General features: G+C 46.9%; 1 protein-coding gene across 4 annotated transcripts in view; it reads right to left on the bottom strand.

Annotated features, from left to right (window-relative positions):
• Positions 1-18563, bottom strand: part of FLNB (filamin B) — a 138578-nt gene that overhangs the window by 39143 nt on the left and 80872 nt on the right. For all 4 annotated transcript variants that reach the window (XM_041760654.1, XM_041760655.1, XM_041760657.1 and 1 more), the window contains exons 11-23: positions 17918-18054; positions 16259-16452; positions 15200-15313; positions 14191-14334; positions 13817-13940; positions 13320-13480; positions 12203-12293; positions 11757-11926; positions 7045-7162; positions 4374-4636; positions 2549-3146; positions 1673-1846; positions 696-858 (exon numbers count right to left, since the gene is read on the bottom strand). In XM_041760654.1, coding sequence (XP_041616588.1) covers positions 696-858; positions 1673-1846; positions 2549-3146; positions 4374-4636; positions 7045-7162; positions 11757-11926; positions 12203-12293; positions 13320-13480; positions 13817-13940; positions 14191-14334; positions 15200-15313; positions 16259-16452; positions 17918-18054 — 2451 coding nt within the window. The remainder of the gene's footprint in view (positions 1-695; positions 859-1672; positions 1847-2548; positions 3147-4373; positions 4637-7044; positions 7163-11756; positions 11927-12202; positions 12294-13319; positions 13481-13816; positions 13941-14190; positions 14335-15199; positions 15314-16258; positions 16453-17917; positions 18055-18563) is intronic.

Raw genomic sequence — 18563 nt, 5'->3', positions numbered from 1 at the left:
AATACAAAGGCAGCTCTGACCCCTCCTCCGATGCTTATCCTTTATTTTTTTTTTTTCCTATCTAATTGTATTGGCTAAGACTACCAGTACAATCAGGTATGTGACATGTGATGAATTTTAGGAGGAATACTTCTAATACTTCACTTAACTATGAAATTGGCTATATGTTTCTACATTATCAAGTTAAGGAGTTTCCTTTTTTTTTTTTTTTTTTAAGGAGTTTCCATCTAGTTCTGGTTTACTCAGCAATTTTAAGACTTTAAGTGAGGGTTTTCTGGTACTTTTTGAGGTATACTGGCCTTTCTGTATAGCATAAGGCTTGACAAAAGAACATGCCTGGGGATCCCTGGGTGGCTCAATGGTTTAGCGCCTGTCTTTGGCCCAGGGCGTAATCCTGGAGTCCCGGGATCAAGTCCCACGTCAGGCTCCCGGCATGGAGCTTGCTTCTCCCTCTGCCTGTGTCTCTGTCCTCCTTCTCTCTCTATGTCTATCATGAATAAATAAATAAAATCTTAAAAAAAAAAAAAAAAAGAACATGCCTTATATGCCATGAAAAAAAAAAAAAAAGCCTCTCAAAAGTTGGGAGACCATAACACCTATGCAGAATATACCCATACAACTCCTTCCGAGCAGTTAAACTACCTAGGGCTACTCCTTTTAGAGAGTCAACACATAGATCCCAGGACCTTCCTCACCTGGTAACAACAGTAAAGACATTGGGTTTGTTGGTAAAGGCCTCTTTCAATCCTGGTCCTTGAGCCTGGACTCGAGATGGCTGGCAGCCTTCGGTTACAGCCACTTTGAAGGGACTATTTGGGATGGGCACATCATCATATGTCACCTCCACTACATGGAGACCTGTTCAAAATGACAAACAGAAACATAATTGCACAGGAGTCATCTATTTCTGGGAAATTACACTCTACTGTAGAGTTTCATCTAGCATTCTCATCTACCTGCTATCCCACGTTATTTGAAACAAGCAGGTTAAAGAAAGGTATCGGTTTGATCTGATTTTTTAAAAATATAGCTATTTATTTATGCTTCCTGTTCACTTGGCCGCCACATAACCCTCCCTCCCCAGTACACATACACACCAGGCCTCTCCCCCAAGCAAATATCACTAAGTCTGTATTCAAGTTAGTCATCTTAAATGTACTATCCTGATTTGGAAAAACTCCATCTGGTCGTTAGCCAAGAGACAAAGGGAAATCCATGAAATAGAATATACATGCATCTACATAAAAAGATTGAAAGTATCTATACCAGACTATTTATAGGAATTATATATTCAGGTAATGAGAATATATGGTACTTTCATTTTTTCTTTATCCTTTCCTGGTTTATCAAACATTTCAATAATTTCTAATATTCAGAAAAGAAATTATGTAAAAAAAATTATACAAAAGGGCAATATGCCATGACATCAAGCTGCTCAGAGGAGCCTGAGACTAAACCTGGCCCAACTGTCACACAGCAGGCCCAACATGTCGGGCACTGAGCAAGCACTGGCTCTGTTGGGGAAGAAGGTTTCTACGTGTCCCTGTCACTTTGTCCATGCCTCTGCTGAGATAGGCCAGACAACCCGGGGTAGAAGTCAGTACCAGTCACCAAAGGAAACGGCCCAGCATGGCTCTGAATGACAGTGGTGTCCAAGCAGAAGTCATCTCACCTTTCTCAAAGGGTGTGTACTCCACCTGGTAGGTCCCGTCGGCATTGTCCGTGACAAAGCACTCGGTAGAGGCCCCTGAGGGGTTGGCAATGTGGGCCTTGATGTGGTCACCCCCAACTTGTGTCAGGGGCCGTGAATCAACTGTGAAGTCAGTGGTGGCTTCGCGAAACACATCTGCGGAGCAATCACACAGATAAGAACATCACCAACACCCAGGACCTTGGACCAAATCCAAGAACCAGGGTTCTTGGCACTTTAGGTATGTTATGTCTAATTTCAGTGACAATAGACAACTGTTTTCTCTGACTCTCCAAATCAAGAGTATTAATGACCACCTCCCCCTCAACCCGCCCTGCCCCGCCACCACCCTGTAAAAGCTCCTTCTTCCCAGGTAGCCTGTCGAAGCTCCTCCTCCCAGCCCTTCCCACTGGTGACAACATAACTCCTTGCACATTTTTTAGACAAAGGTGGGGTTAGTGCTACGACAGTTGAAAAGACAGATTTGCTCTACAGCAAGTATGGTATTAGTATCACGTTTTAAGCCTTGTCAATTAAGTGCCAAAAAATGAAAGATCTTGAATTTCCACATAAAAAAAAAAAGATTTCTGGCTTTGCCAGAGAAATAGGAAAATCTGCTGGCAGTGATGAGCCCCATGCCCCGTAGAGAAACAAAGTGAGGGCCGGGCAGCAGAAATGCCACATGCTCACCCCTTTGCTGTGGTCCCTCTCTTCCTGATGTAGAAACCACAGGTGAGTGTTTTGTTATACCCCACCTGGCCCCAGTGGGCATATTAGTTTGCAGCTCTGCTCTGCATTTCTGGTGACCCCTAAGTCCCAAGTTATTTTGCAGTCTCCCTCTTTTTTTATGAAACCCACCTTTTCCTTCTATGCCTGGCCCAAAGACTTTGACCCTGCTGGTGTCCACGGCGGGCTCCACCTTGACCCTGGCAGGGAAGTGGGGCACGAGCTCGCCACCATACTTCATGGTCAGCGTGTACATGCCGGCTGTCAGGGGCACATAGGTCACCGCGTAGGTACCGTCTTTGTTGTTTTCAATACAGACTTCAGCTTTCGCTCCCGAGTCTGAGACGGCTTCCAGGCCCAGGGCCCCGGGCCCTGCTTCCGAACAGTCAACACTCAGCAGCCCGGCTTCACCCACTTTCCCATGCTGGAGACCTGGTCCTGAAGCCACGACTTTAGAGGGGTCAAAAGGCATTTCAATGTCAGCTTTGAAGGGAGAACCAGGTATGTGGACTTCTTCAAAGAGAATGTTGACGAAGTATTCCCCAGGCTTCGTGGGCAGATAAGAGACGGAGCAGGTGCCGTCACCATTGTCAGAACATTCAATTTTGGCCTCACATGGACCTTCCACGGTGAGGCCCAAACCTCCAGTGCCTGCTCCTTTGGTGTCGATGGTGAACTCGGCAGGCTTGCCCACGAGACCACCTTCAAGGCCAGGACCATGGGCCTTCACCTATTTGAACAGAGAATAAAAGTCAAAGTCTGCCTGATGCTCAGCCAGCACTGCTTAATCCCTAAGCCTGCAATCAGCATTGAGCTGCATCTTAGTTGAGTGGCCCTCCTCCCTGGGGTCTCTGAGTCAGACAGACCACAGAGTTAGAGCCATAGTGCCATCCAAGCTGTGAACAGCTACGAGAGGGAGACAACACCTGAAAGCCACAGCCCAGAGGCGTAGCCCTCCGAAGCACGGGGCATGACTTCCCCTCCTGCTGCACTCAGCATTTCTGAACCACAGGGCCGCAGGTGGAGACCTAACGTCTGGTCTAACAAACACATGCGGGTCTGAACGTTTATAGGATGGTTTTATGGACCTTTCTGTTGCTTTGACAGCTACACCTCTCAACAAATTCCATATAATAAAACATGACACTGGAGTGGTGGATATGTGTCATTATACATTTGTCTAAACCTGTAGGATGCATAGCACCCAGGGTGAACCCTCCTGTAAACTCTGTATCTGGGGTGAACAGGATGTCAAGGCAGGTTCATCCATAGTAATACATGTACTGCTCTGCTGGGGGAGGTTGTGCACGTGCAGGCACAGCAGGTAGGAGGGAAATCTCTGTACCTGCCTCTCAATTTTCTACAGACCTAAAACTCCAAGCACTATGGTCTAATACAAAAATTTAAAACCAAACAGAGTAAACTACTTTTCAAAGAGGGTGGGGCCAGGGCTTTCATCTCTGATTCAACAAATAAGAGAGTTTTATAGGACTCATGCTATTGAGACCACTGAAAATACTCCAAAGCCCTGGATTCCGGGCTACTAGGAAGAAATGATAATGAGCCTAATCTATTTTTCTATGGAGTTAAATAATTTCTGCAGGGTGAGCTCACCTGTCATGCTGGCCACTGGGCTCTCACTTTGCCCTCACAGGCTCATTGTGAAGCAAGTGCTGCTATCATGCTAACAATGGGAGGAACAGGACTTAGGGATGAGGAGTACCTCACCAAAGCCTCACCACCAGCGAGCAAGAGGAGGAGCAGTGGGGAGTACACCCAGCTGCCCAAGGAATCCTCAGGCTGAGATGTAGGACAGAAAACTACTGTCAGCCATTAAGAATGGACTTTCCTTGGAAAATAACTTTCCAAAGACCACTGTCATGCAGGATCAGTGAAGGACTACAGTGGTATACTGGACAAGAGGAGACAAAGTCCTGGTACAGAAACCAAAGCTGACCTTGGTGGGATCCGGTGGCAGTGAGGCCTCCACAGTGTAGGGGCTTCCAGGCACGGGGTGTCCATCGTAAGTGACATCTACAGCGTATAGCCCCTCTTCCCGAGGGATGAACTTGGCCGTGCTGCTCTCCCGGCCTGCCACGGGTGCCACCAGACACGGCACAATCTTCCTTGAGGGGCTCGAGATCGTCACATCCAGCTTTCCCTGGCCGCCTGCCCCCTTGGTGTCGATGGCGAACTCCTGTCCCTGCCCTACTTCAACTCCTGGAAGAGAGGAATACGCCCTAGTGATGAGCTGACCCTTTGCAGCAGCAAAAATGGCTAAAAGCAGAACAGTGATGGTTCCCTGGACATGAGGCTTTATCTTGGCATGTCCAACAAGCAAGGGTACCAAGGATAAGAAGAAAGACCAAGTTGGGATAATCAGCATTTACCTAGATAACGACCAGTACAGCTACTCACTAATAATGATACAGCTGACACGTACGGATACAATAATGATTGGTTACTTACTGCCTGCACTTTATCCCCAGGCTCAGGACAGCACATCATCTCCTTTCATTTTTACCACAACCCTCTAGGGTATTTATTAGTTACCAATGGCTTTAACAAACTGAGGCTCAGAGGGTAAGGAATGTGTGCAGGGTACCATATGCAGCAGACCACAAAGGTGGGACTCACACGTAAATTTACTTGACCCCACATTCTGCTCTGCAACTTATAATCTGACACCATCCTCTCTCCTTTTACTTACTTTTAGTGTTGACTTTGTATCAAAACATCCCCATAAGCCAATGTTTTATTTAATAATCCTTGGCAGCAAATTTAATCCCATAGCCAACAAAGCAAAAGTCACCAAGCTGGCCAATGCAGGGGCACCAATGAGAGTCTGAAAAACGTACTCTCTGGGCTGCGCTGGTATTTGAAAGGTCTCTGCAAAGCAGGGCCATGGAAAACTCATGTGTTATACTTGACAAAAAAGAGGAAAGGACTAGGGCGCCTGGCTGGCTCAGTCCATTAAGCAGCTGCCTTCGGCTTGGATGGTGATCCAAGGGATTGAGCCCTGTGTGGGGCTTTCTGCTCAGTGGTGAACCTGCTTTTCCCTCTCCCTCTGCCACTCTTCCTGCTTGTGCTCTCGCTCTCTCTCAAATAAATAAATAAAGTTTTAAAAAAGAAGGGGGAAAGGACTTTGAACCAAAATGAAAGCACTGAGAGCATAGGGCCCCCACCACAAGCCAAGGAAATCCTGATTTTAGGGTCGCAGGGGGCCTCCCAAGATACACACTGCCTAATCACAAGCAAGGAGGCCGTAGAGCGCCATGGCCCAAAGGCTTGCCCTAATCTGCACTGCACCTTCCTGGTCTGGAATTGAAGCCCTTAGCTATCTTATAGAAAGGAGCAATGAAGAGATATATGAAAGGCCTGGATAATGACTTTCATATGCTCAGCCCTCCAGTGACAAAGCTGGCATCTGGCTCTTGCTTCAGAGAGCCCAGAGCTGGGAGGTGGCCTTCTTCACAATTCATGCATTTGAGTCACAGGTCAGTGAAGGTGCTCAACCATGGTCCACCAAGACCAAATAGGCCTGCCCGGGGCGGGGGGGCGGGGGTGTATGTGCGCTGAGCCTCACATGACCAGGCAATCAGGTGAATGTGTGCCATTGTGGTGTGGTCAGGCTATGGCCACATGGCAGCTCATGCCAACAAGGGGACACAGATGTGAATGTTCTTCAAGATGCACTGCTGATGTCAAAAGGCAGGCTGAAGACATATGCATAGAGCAGGATAACTTTAATGCAAAATGAACATTGTCAAATGTTTTCTGCTGGCATATATGCATGTATAGATGTACGTAGAGAGAAGGTCTGGAAGAACAGAAACTGAACGGCTCACTTTGGTTAACCCTAGGAAGAGTAAGAGGTGATGGTTAGAGTGGAGTTTACTCTCAACTGTGACTTTTTTGGGGTGAAAAATGGATTTATGCATTACTTGCATAAAAAAAGAATTTTATGATCATGTGGTGAACTTTTGAAGCCAAGTGGTAAATACTTCAGTGTTCATATTACACGACTGTCTTTCCTTTTGTGTGTTTGGAATTTTCCCTAAAAAAACAAATTAAAACATTTTAAAATAATGAAATGAACTAATACTAATAAGATACCTACCGAGCCAAAGGTATATTGGGGTGGGGTGGGGGTTGTGGTTTTTGAGTTGCCAGAGAGTTGGCTTTTATGCTTGAGTGTCCACCCGAATATGAATTCCATGGCCAAGGACAGCTAAACACAGTCGAAAGTCACCAGAAGGCAATGTGTCCCAACTTCTCTTTGTAATAAAAACGTCCCACCATGATGCCGGCAGTTACCAAGGGCTATGTGCCAGCCCCTGAATTATGAGCTCATTTAACTTTCAAAATATTCCTGTGAATGTTAAGTGTTCTTGACCACCCCTCCTCCACAGTAAAAATGAGGAGACCAAGGCTTGGTGAGGTTAAGCACAGGTAGGGTCACAGAGCTACCCCAGTGCATGGCCCCAGTTCTCACCCACATCTGTCCCACTGCAAAGTCTCTTAAGGCACGATTTGCTTCTCTGCAAACTGTCTTTTGAAGGGAATCTAACTGGCAGCCCTGGTTGGTGGTCTTCGGTGACCTGTCTCCCCTCCATCCACACACTTACTGTTTTCCAGCCCATTAATTTTTATCTTGCTCAGATCCAGCGGAGCAGCCACGCCCACGGTGAAAGGGCTTTTAGGGATGGGGTCGCCACCATACGTAACCAGAACCTGCATGCTGCCCTGGAACGAGAGAAAACAGAGTGCACCTTTGGGCACCAACATCTAATGTGTTCTTTAAACCTGCCTTCCAGATCTTTCATTCCTCCAGAGACACAGGGCACTTGCCTCCATGGATTTAGAACACCACAAACATATTTCTCTAAGCTTCTGGCCCCATGGCAAAAACTACTGAGAAGTCAGATAAAATCAGAGCAATGAATAACAACAAGCACACATACTCAGTGCTTTTAAGCATTGTCTGGACTCAATCTCCAAACGGTGGTTCCCATTGATGTCCCCATTTTTCCAGTAAAGGAAACTATAGCTAAGGGAAGTAGTCACTTGCCCCACATCACATGCCTGGTAAGTCTGAGAGTTCATACCCATGGCACCCAGATCGGTGTCCCAGCTGCTCTGCCCCACTACCTCCTACGCAGCCACAGCTGACCCCAGCCATGGGTAGAGCTGCTGGGTATGGGAGCCTCTAACTAAACAAAACCAGCTCTACGTCTTGGAAATCAATTTCAGGCCACTAGACTGAAAGGGATTTGCACACTACAGCAGTCTCTAAACTCCCATATCTATGTCAAGGAAAGAAAAGTTGCAAGTGTGAAGGGAATCACATGCACGGGCTTGGCAGGTCCCTTGTTAGCTACCTGGGGGGCACAGGAGTGCAGTATGACCGTATGTGCCAGGGCTGCTCTCCTCCAGCCAGTCCTGGCCCACTCACTGCTGGCCTCCCTACCCCCTGCCAAACCAAGGCTCCATGAAAGCCCAGGCCTGTCTCAGTAGATTAGGATCTCCTCACCTCAAACACCCCAGGCATAATGTAAGGGGATGTAGAGGGAGAGACTATGCCCCCCCGTCAAGAATCTGGGGGGCTCACCAGAATTCAGGCTCTGCTGAAAGCTGTCAGTAATCAAGTGTTAAAAGGGTGTAGCTTTTGGCTCTTATATATTTTCTCACATTGCTTTCAATAATAAAAAAGGGGGAGAAAGCCAAGAAAAAATTTGGTTGCATCAATGAAGGAGGGAGGATTGATTCTCCAGGATTTATTGGCAATGAGCACAAACCAACTGGCCCCCTGCCTCAAGGGTGTAATATTTCATGATAGAAGGTACATGGGTCAGATCCAACAGAGTTGAGAGCCAGCCCGGGACAGGAAAGGTCTTCTCTTTGTAATAAGGACGTCAGGGGGTGACTTGTGACTTCAGCCACCATGGCACTCCTATCATGCTAGCTCTTCCCAAGGTTCAATTTGCCCACAAGCCCCTAACTCCTTGAGGGATAGGCCTCACAGCTATCATGGAAAAAGCTTCTCCACCAGCCCCTCTCAGTCTTCTGATTGCATCTCTGGAGTGCCACAGGAGAGGGAAAAATCCCTTCAGCTAAGCCTACCCATCTCATAAAAGAACATGTGTTCTCATTACCAGTCATAAAAAAAAAAAAAAAACCTCAGATAGGAAATTAACTCTACCTCAAATAACCTAACAGGGGGGAGGAAGAAATCTTAGGAGACTTACACCAGCAATGGCTTGTAGCATTTTAAGGTCTCCTCTGAAGCTCAGCTAAGGAACGGACTGTGCTTTTCCCCTGGAGGGTGGTGACATGAGGAATGTCTGAGCAATGACCACTGGTGCGTTTCACAAAGACCTTGCTGACGGCAGAACAGTTTTATTCTTTCCCCTCTGTGCCTCTGAGACCTTAATCCTACCCTGAGCAGCACACGAATGTAAGACTCTGACCCTAGAGCTCAGGTAAGGACTGGATCAAGACCCTTCTTCAGAGACCTCCAGGACAGGCAGGGAGGCTCAGTGAAGCTACAGGGTCTCCTCAAGGAACTCCCAGAAAGTATGTGGGGGTTTCAACTTCCAGTGGCTTCTGACCTGGTGGGCCATGGAGCTGTTGCCACCAGCTTCTCAAAGCGCTCACTCTACATGAGGGAACATGGGCTTGAGAAACTGGAAGTCCCCTGAGGGCACAGACGACCAAAGCATAGAAGGCAAAATCCTTGGGAGAATATGGCATTGTGTGATCTTCCTTCCATAAAAATCAAGCTGTTGTCCAACCTCTGGGAGGATCCTGAAGCCCCAACCCAACAAGTGACACTCTACTGCCACCAAGGCAAAAAGAACTCTGACCACTGTCTTCCAATAAGACTTCGACTGGCCCACTACAGGAAGGTGGGCATCTGCAAGCTGTCACTCAGAGACCCTGCAGGGGACAGCAGCAGCCCGCAGGTGCCAGGGAGTGAAGAGTCAGCAATTAGGCAGGGCTCCAGAGCCTCACGCAGCACAGCCTGTATTCTGAGGGCGACACGCTCACCTGGGCCAAGACCCACCGCTGCCTCTCCACACACACACACACACACACTAAACAACTACATTTCTGGAAAGTTCCAGCCTGTTATTCCCCAAAGGGAATAACCATGAGAAGGTGCACCTGTGGGCATCAGCCATGTTGGGCACAGCCTTCTGGGCTGACCTCTTAACCACATCCAAGGGCACAGCTCAGAAGGCAAGCTAGTTCAACCAATCCTGAGCTGTATGCTGCTCTTCAGAAAAGACAGATCAAAGGTGTGTTGGCCCCACTCTCCCTACAAAGTTCCTGAGTGGTCTCTGCTTGAGAGTAGAGGCTCAACTTTGTGTATTTCCCCCTTTAAGCTGTCAATTCAAGCAAAGAACCCTGTTCTCAACACTGGGGATGGAAAAATATTTATGACATATATACAGGACATGATGTCCCATCGTCAGGGAACTCACAATCAAAGAGAAGAAATTCAATTTGTTTTATTTGCCATAGAGAAATATACAGAACTGCAAGTTGCCCCAAAAATGAAACCATAAACTTTGCTCTAAACTCCAAACAAGGATCAGAAAGGCATCACGTGAGCCATCCACACTGGAGGCAGTGACTAACACCGAGACTCTGCCGGGCTCCTTGGACATATGACAGGCAGCATCTGAACAAAGCCCCAAGTGGCCATCAAGCCCGCCAACAAACCTGCTATTATCAAAGAAATGGATGAACTTGACCTTGGGATGACTTTGAACTAAGAAGCCTCCCACTTTAGCCTCCACCTCTGCCCCAACTGGCAGCTGGTGCATCCAGGGTAAGAAGTTCTGAAGCCCTTTCTGGGAGTACAGGCTAAAACCTGACTCTGTCTTAATGTGTGCAACTTCCTTTCTAATGGCTCAGCCAAAACCCCAAAAAGCTGATAGATAAAGGATAAAGCAAGAGTCTCAAAATGTTTTTAGTAGAGTCTAATAAGACCTTATGACCTTGACCAGTGTGCATGGCTGTGCTTTCTGGTACCTTCTCCTAAGGAATGTAGAGAACAGGTAACAAGGATGATGTCAGGCTCATGCTCCCAGTGGTGAGTCTCCCTCTGGCCCTCACCATGAGGAGGAAAAGAATTACCCATTCAGCATTGAGCAGCCTGGATGGGAAGAGTATTTTACCTACAAAAGTATTATTACCACTGCTAGCAATGAACCCCTCATGAAGGTAAAAACAAAGAACAAAACCATAGGAAGAAGCACATCTGGATGTAAGAGGCCACATCTGTACTACAGTACACAAGAATTCACCCTGGAGAACCCCTCCCACTGCCACAGATGTTCTCACAGTAAAGATTCCATTTCCGAGGATATGTAGCCCCTAACGAGGGGACACCTACACCACCCCCTCATCCTCACCGTACTTCTCATTCCTTCCCACTAGACTCTGGGCAGCTTCTCACTGACTGCCAGGAGAGAGCAATGCTTCTCGGGTGTTGTTTCTACAGAACACATCACCCCTGTCCTCCCACAGAGGGTACCTCACACAAGGGAGACTGTTTTCCTCAGGAAAGAAGAAACCCGAGAGGTGTGCAATGGCTGTGTAGAACACTACACAGAAAAATAGTAAAACCCAGGCTTTTCTTCTGGGTTATCTGTTTCTCAGACCCCAAAGGTGTGGCCATGAAGCTAAACCCAATTTTGAACAAATTAACATGAATTCATACATAGGAGCAGTTTTTTAGGTGCTTCTTGCCTAAAACAATCAAAGCAAAGTGGCCTGGATCATAGGATCCTGTCTGTGTTCCTGAATTTTGTACAAGGGGATATTCTGGGGCCCTAGATAGTATTTCAGGGGGACTAAAGGCTGACTGGCTCTTTGAGGGAGACCCACAACACCGCCTTGTAAAAGGGCCAGCAGGGGAACATAAAGGTGTTGGTATTGCCGCTCCTCCCCATGAGGAATTCAGCAAAGACTAAACAAAGGCCAGATGGCAAGGAAGGGCTCGTGTGTGGAATAAGAGGTAGATACCAGGCCCCGAATTTCAAGAGCTCACTGTTCCTGCTAAAACCCAAAATGGAGGTAGGAGATGGGGACACGGAGAGAGGGGCTAGCTTCCTGCTTATTCTTAGGGAAACCTTCAGGCTCTCCTCACAGGACCAACCACCTCCTGGGAGGCTCAGGAGGACAGGCATGGAGAGCCGCCGCCCGCAGAGGAGCACTTCAACAGAGCGCAGATCACAGCCATGATGTCCAAAGGGCCCAGCACGGCACTGAGGGGGAAGGGGCCTGGGTGACGGGCAGGCAGAGGACAGGGGAATGGGAAGGACCCTACCTGCTGGGTGGGTGTGTACTTAACGGTGTGGGAGTAGTCATAATTGTCGATAATGTCCAAATCCCTCACGGCGTCTCCAGGAACGGGGCTGCTGAACTGCACGTTCAGTGGGGCTTTTCCGGCTCCTTTGGTATAGACCGTGAAGTGGGTCGGTTTCCCATTTTCCACACCTGGAAGGATATACCGTGAAGTGAGGAGACAGGCCTAGCTGGAGCGGTTTCACTTTTACAACCAGTCAGACGGGTTCATCAGCACCAGCTCTACCAAGGCAGTCGGTGACAGGGGCTGGTGCTTAGCCACTGCCAACAGCTCCCTGCTGAACGGGGCCCCCACAGACCACCTGCCTTGGACAGAGACTAGTCTCTCAAGGTCCCTGGACCAAACATGTCCATGGCCACTGGCCTGCAGTAGTCCCCCAGGACAGCCTCACCAGCATGCCATCCTACCTGCTTTGCTGAGCCCAGGGCCTTCCGCCTTCACTTTGCTGGCATCATGGGAAGGGTCAACTTTCACTCTGAAAGGGCTGGCAGGGATTTCCTGTAGGGAAGACACTGTCTCAGTAGGAAAGCCCCTGAAGCATCTGCCAGAGCTTAGCCTTCTGCCCGACACGAAGGGGGAGATCTCTGTGACTCTGGCAGGTGGCAGGCAAACTTCTGTCACCCCACGTCAAGCCTTTGTACTTTAGCCTCAGGTAGAGGTCATTGGGGGTCACTAACAAATGCCTGGACTTCTAACATCGCAGGCTTTGACCTGCTCACTGCACAGCTAAAGGAAAGTCTCCTACAAATGCATCTGAAAATTCTGAGCCTTTAACACCAAAGGTTGAGTACTTAGGATGCAAAAAATCCTACCAAGAATAAAACCCAAGATGACAATAACATGTAGGGTTGGGGGGGGGGGGGGCGCAAGGGGAAGGATATGTCCTCAGGTACAGCTCAGAGCTGATCAGAAATAGAATGATTATAATTCTTCATAAAGAAAGTTGCAGATTATTGGAATAAAGGCAAAACAGGTTAACTGGATAAAATCAATTCAAGACCAACACTGTCAGGCACAGAACTTTCTCCTGAGACTCCTATCCTTATGTGAGATTAATTTGAATCACCAGGATCCCACTGTTCCCTATTGTAAGTACCACTCGACTTATCCTCACCTATCACACATAAATATGAACTTAATTTGAAAGGTCAAAGTGCCTGTTACTATAAAAGTTTAAGGGTCAAGGCCAAAGCCATTGCTTCAAAGCGGTCAAAGTAGAACACATCTAGAAGCTCATTGTGTTTCAATCAGAAACTTGATGAGTGTCTCTAACAAAACAGTCTCCTTCCAGAGCCCTGCTATAACCATTTAATACACTCTGCCTCACTTTTGCTAGAAAGTGGTAAAATTTTAGTTCTGAGTGTTTTGTTTTGTTTTGTTTTTCCTTCATGGTTTTCGGAAACCAGAAAGGAAAACCGCTGAGCAGAATTCTCAAGACACTGCCCTACTGCTAAAAACAAAAACAAAAATAAAAAGGAAATATGCACACAGGTGGCCAGAAAGAACCCAGGCCCAAAAACACACCTGAGATGCAAAGAGAACTTTGATAGTGTATCGCCCGGCGGCAGGAGGCACGTATTTGACCGTAAACGTGTCGTTGGCGTTGTGAATAATGTCAAAGTCCACGTCTTCCTCATCCTCACTTAACACCCGAGCATCACATTTAATGCCAACGCTGACATCACCTGGAACAGACCAGCTTATGAGCGCACCAGTGTACAAGAAACAGCACGTCCCATGCAATCACTTCCAGCTCAGCTCAGCTAACACCCCAAAAAAGCAATTGGGAAGTTTCCAGTAACAAACCTGACAAAGGGATGGTGCTAAGTCAGGGCTTTGGAGAAGGGATGAAGGATTAGCAAAGATCACCAAGGAATTGACACAGACGCTCATTAGATGAACAATGACCTATTCAGGTGCACTATTTTCTGGCTCAAAGTTCACTGCCCTTCAAACGTTAGGAAGAGAATGTTCCTCCTCAAGGAGCAACAGTCACCGCGCTGGGGGAAGCCCCATCTTACCTTCCCCAGCCTCAGTACAGTCCACTGTGAAATGAGTAGGCTCATTTGCCTTCAGTCCACTTCGCTCCACGCCTGGCCCAAATACCTTGACCTTCTGGGGATGGCTACCCTGACCGATATTGACCTGAAGAGAACATAGGAGAAAGTTATAACCAACTTTTCCACCACCTGGACCCAGTGAAAAATTGTTAGTTAATATTGTTAGAAATAATAGATTTGGGGGGCAATCTAGAGCACTCTGTCTTTCAAACCAGTCCATCTGTCATAGCTGACCAGGGATGAATGGATCTGCCTTGGCCATCAGGCATGGAGCAGAGGCTTGCCACAAGACTTAGTTTCTTCATATAACAGCAGGATCATGCTTCACAACCTACCCTGTAGGGGCTGTGTGGGATGTTCACACCTCCCCAGACCACAGCAATGGTGTGCTTGATGGCCTTAACCGGGGTGTACGAGCAGGCATATGTCCCATCCATCCGGCTCTTCATCTGGATGTCAATGGGCTGGCCTTCCCCATCCTACAAAAGAACAGGGGCTAAGAAAAGAAACTGGCCCTCACACATTCTTCATCAAACAGGGCCACCACAGCTTCCCAATACAATCAAGTCACCACTCATCCAATAAAACTTCACAGAAGAACTATGCTATTCCCCACTCTCCCAATGCATGCCATCATTATAGGTGATAAAATACTGCCTGTATTTACTTGTTTTTAATAAGAGACATACAACCCCAAAAGAAAGCCATGGCCACTCAGTACTTCTTAATTTGGGAGCACCTGGGTAGTTCAGTCAGTTAAGTGTCCAACTCTTGATTTCAGCTCAGGCCATGATCTCAGGGTCTAGAGACCACGCCCTGCATCAGGCTCCATGCTCAGCAGGAGTCTGCTTGAGATGCTGTCCTTCCTCTGCCCCTCCCCTCACTCAGGCGTGTGCTCGTGCATGCACACATACACACACACTCTCTCTTTAAAATAAATAAATAAAAAAATCTTTAAAAAAGTACTTCTTAATTTTAACTCCTGCACTTAAATCATTGGGCCAAATTCAATTAAATTAGATAAACATCTTTAATAGATTCTTATTTACAAACCTCCTGCCAAGCTACCTAGGTAGCTTTGGCCACACTGAAGGATGTGGACAGGGAAATCTGAAATCAACCCTTGTTTCCAAAAAATATAAATCATAAAGATTAGAAAAGCACCCTGCTTTATATATTAGAATCCCATTTAATCCTCACATAACCCCATGAGATAAATATTCTTATTATTCTCAATATGTGGATGAATGAACTGAGGGTCAGATGAACTGAGCAACTGGTCATTGCAGTGACAGAAATGTGTCCCCTGATCATTAGCTGCACAGGTGGCCCCTGGAAACTTACCTGAGCAAATATCTTCAAGGGAGCTTTTCCAGCATCCTTAGGATCCACAGTGAACTCAGCCAGGTTGTTGACAATGCACCCAGATTTCTCCAAACCTGGCCCATATGCTTGAACCTGGGGCAAAGGGCCAATAATGATTCTTTCTGTGCAAAGCCCCAATGAAACCCCAACATAACGACCAGTAACCAGAGAATGAGATGAGAACAAAACCACTTGTTTTGGGGTCTCACTTCACAGTACCTAACATCATGCTCAAGTAGGTTGTAACTCAAAAATAAAAACAGGATCATTAACCTCCCACGAGGAAGGAAACTCTCAAAAACCAAGCCCCAACCCAACCTGGGGCTCCTTGCCTTATTCTGAGTTGATATAGATAACTTCCAATAACCAGGACAGAGACCTCCAGCCATGTCCTTTCAATATTCCCACTTTAAGGGGGCTCAGAACCTTTACCACACACATTCCAAAAGTTAGCAGCTTCCAGAGAGCAAAGGACAAGCAGTTGGCCAAAGAGGGAAACCAACCAGTCCAGAATGACATCAGCCTATATAAACAGCTGCCCAGGTGGGCCACAGCAGCCCACGTGGGGTTGTGGAGGCTTCCTCCTAGCAGGCAGGCTGCCCCAGACTCGATGCTTATAAGCCTCCTAAGAGTGTGACAGAAGCTCTTAGAAACACTGCTCCAATTTAAGAGAAGGGAGCTAGGGAGAAAAAAAATATCTTTCATTTATGAAGAGCAGCTTCTGCAGCCCCCTGCATGGGCAGGCACTTGAGCTAAGGGCTGTCTTTGTGCACGTTAGCTCCCCAAATCATCCCAGATACACTAGGAAGCAGACCCTATCATTCCCCTTTTATGGAGAAAGAATCAAGAGTCAGAGAGGTATGTGACTTGCCCAGCATTAGAGAAGCTCTACGTGGTACTACCAGGGTTCTAACTCAGACCAAACTCCACATGGCTCTCCGCTGCTCTCCCTCAACACGCTGTTTAAGGTCACTCTCTGGGTACCATGGAGGGCCAGGGGCCAGCAAGAGAGCACAGAAATATGACAAACAGACTCACCAGATCTGGGTTGTAGTCTCCCGCAGCTGGGTGGATGAAGGCCATGTATGGGCTCTCCTTGATGTCTTCGTCATCACACATGATGTGAACAGCATATTCGCCAGGCTCCTTGGGCCAGTACTTGACATCACATGACCCATCATTCTGGTCATCATATTCAATCTTTGCCTGGGAAGGGCCTTCAATGGCAAACCCTGGGGGACAGGGTGAGAGGGACCCCTATTTGCATGGTGGAAAGAACCTATCTTGTGTTACCAGCAGCTCAAACCCTCAAAGCCAAGTATCAGCCAGAAGCTTGAAATCTGTTTGTGTCCCCTTCCCACAAAACCAAGCCTCTTGAGTCTCCACTAGACATGGAAGGGTTGGATCTTATACTATGTTTTTTGGTTTTGTTTTTTTAAACTTCATCTAACAAGGAAGGTCAAGCAAAATCTTAAACCGATGCCCACCCTTTGCCCCATCAAATCCACTTCTGGGCTTTTGTCTGAAGGAAATAATCAAGGATATTAGTAAACAGATACAAAGTACATTCAGCACTGTTTCTACAGGAAAACTGTGGAAATAACTAGAGAGCCTAACATTAGACATCCATACAATGGAATTCCAAAGAAACCATGGAAAATCAAGACATAGCCTCTATTTATCTGAGGCAGAAAAATAGATTCCCCCTAGATATTTTTTGTGGTAGATGAATGTATTTTTTTTTAAAAGTCTAGAAGGATATGCCAAAGGTTTAATATCATACCAAAACATTGATTCTAAACACTAAAGGTGATTTCTTCTTTTTCCCAGTTTGCTTATTTTTACTACCTAAAACAAGTAGTCACCAAACTATGGCCAGTGGGCCAAACTGATCTGCTACCTGTTTTTGTACATAAGACTTTGCTGGGACACAGCAACACTCCTTTACTTCTGTCCTTTCTATGGCTGCTTTCATACTACAATGGCAGACTCACAACAGTTGCAGCAGGGCAAATATGGCCCACAATACTAAAATATTTGCTCTCTTGTCTTTTCTACAGCAGGCTTGCTGACCATTGTTCTAAATGAATCCTATATACATCAGATGTGTACTTAAAATATCCTGTTAGGCTCCTAAAACATCTTGTTAGGCTCCAAAGAATATTTATTCTTCAAACTTCTAGTTTCAACAAAATTCATTCATCCATCTAAACTAAGAATTAGGGGCACCTGGGTGCCTCCATGGTTGAGTGTCTGCCTTTGGCTCAGGTCGTGATCCTGGAGTCCTAGGATCGAGTCCTGTATCAGGCTCCCAGTGCTTCTCCCTCCATCTGTGTCTCTGCCTCTCTCTGTATGTCTCTCATGAATAAATAAGTAAAATATTTAAATAAATAATCAGTCAACAATATTTGCTGAGTGTCTTGTATGTTCTCAGCACTGTTTCAATCACAACACCCATAGGAAACCTCTGCCCTTGAGGTTTAGCAGATGAATGAATGAAGAGGACCTTGAAAGGCATGAGGAAAATGAAAATTGCAATTCCATAGCAGTATTAAGAGTTGGATTTGGGTGGTCAGGAGGCCAGGAGGCTAAGGGTAGTGAGGTCTGGAGGAAGCCCCAATTCTCCATCTGACCCTGGGACCAAGCCTTGTATAATCTCAGCCCTCCAGGAGCTGTTGGCCAGCTGTTTCCACCTACCCAGAGACCCCACTTCAGAGCCAATGGACTCTACCACGAAGTCTGCTGACCGCCCGACAATCCCGCCATGAAGGCCAGGGCCCCATGCACGAACTTTCTGCATGCCTGCTTCAGGGCCAACTTGAACCTCAAAGGGGCTAGGAGAAAAAGAACAAAAAGCATTAAAGAAAAGCAAAGAAGGGACTAATTATAGCCATAAGCTGTTTACACATATTTTTCCACTCCTTCTACCTGGAGTCCCAATGTTCAGCCAAGCCCTTCCTCAACACAGGTGGCCCCACAGCCATTGTTATGTCAACAATATAATGTACTATGGCTGCCACAGGACACTCAGGTAACCACTGGCACACAAAACACACTAACTCATCCTTTTGATCATTCACCTTTTGAGTGTAGGGCTCACCAGACTGTGAGCTCTGGAAGGTAAGAGAGAGCATTCTTTCCTATATCCTGCTTATACTATATGAACAAGGGGCACCTGGGTGGTACAGTCAGTTGAGCATCTAACTCTTGGTTTCATTTCAGGTTATGATCTCAGGGTCCCAGGACAGAGCCTCACATCAGGCTTTACATTCAGTGTCGAGTTTGCTTGAAACTCTCTCTCCATTCCCCTCTGCCCTTCCCACTTGTGCTCTTGCTCTCTCTA

The sequence above is a fragment of the Vulpes lagopus genome, chromosome 7 (assembly GCF_018345385.1).
Source record: "Vulpes lagopus strain Blue_001 chromosome 7, ASM1834538v1, whole genome shotgun sequence".
Taxonomy (NCBI): Eukaryota; Metazoa; Chordata; class Mammalia; order Carnivora; family Canidae; genus Vulpes; species Vulpes lagopus.
This window is presented reverse-complemented; position numbering and strand designations above follow the sequence as displayed.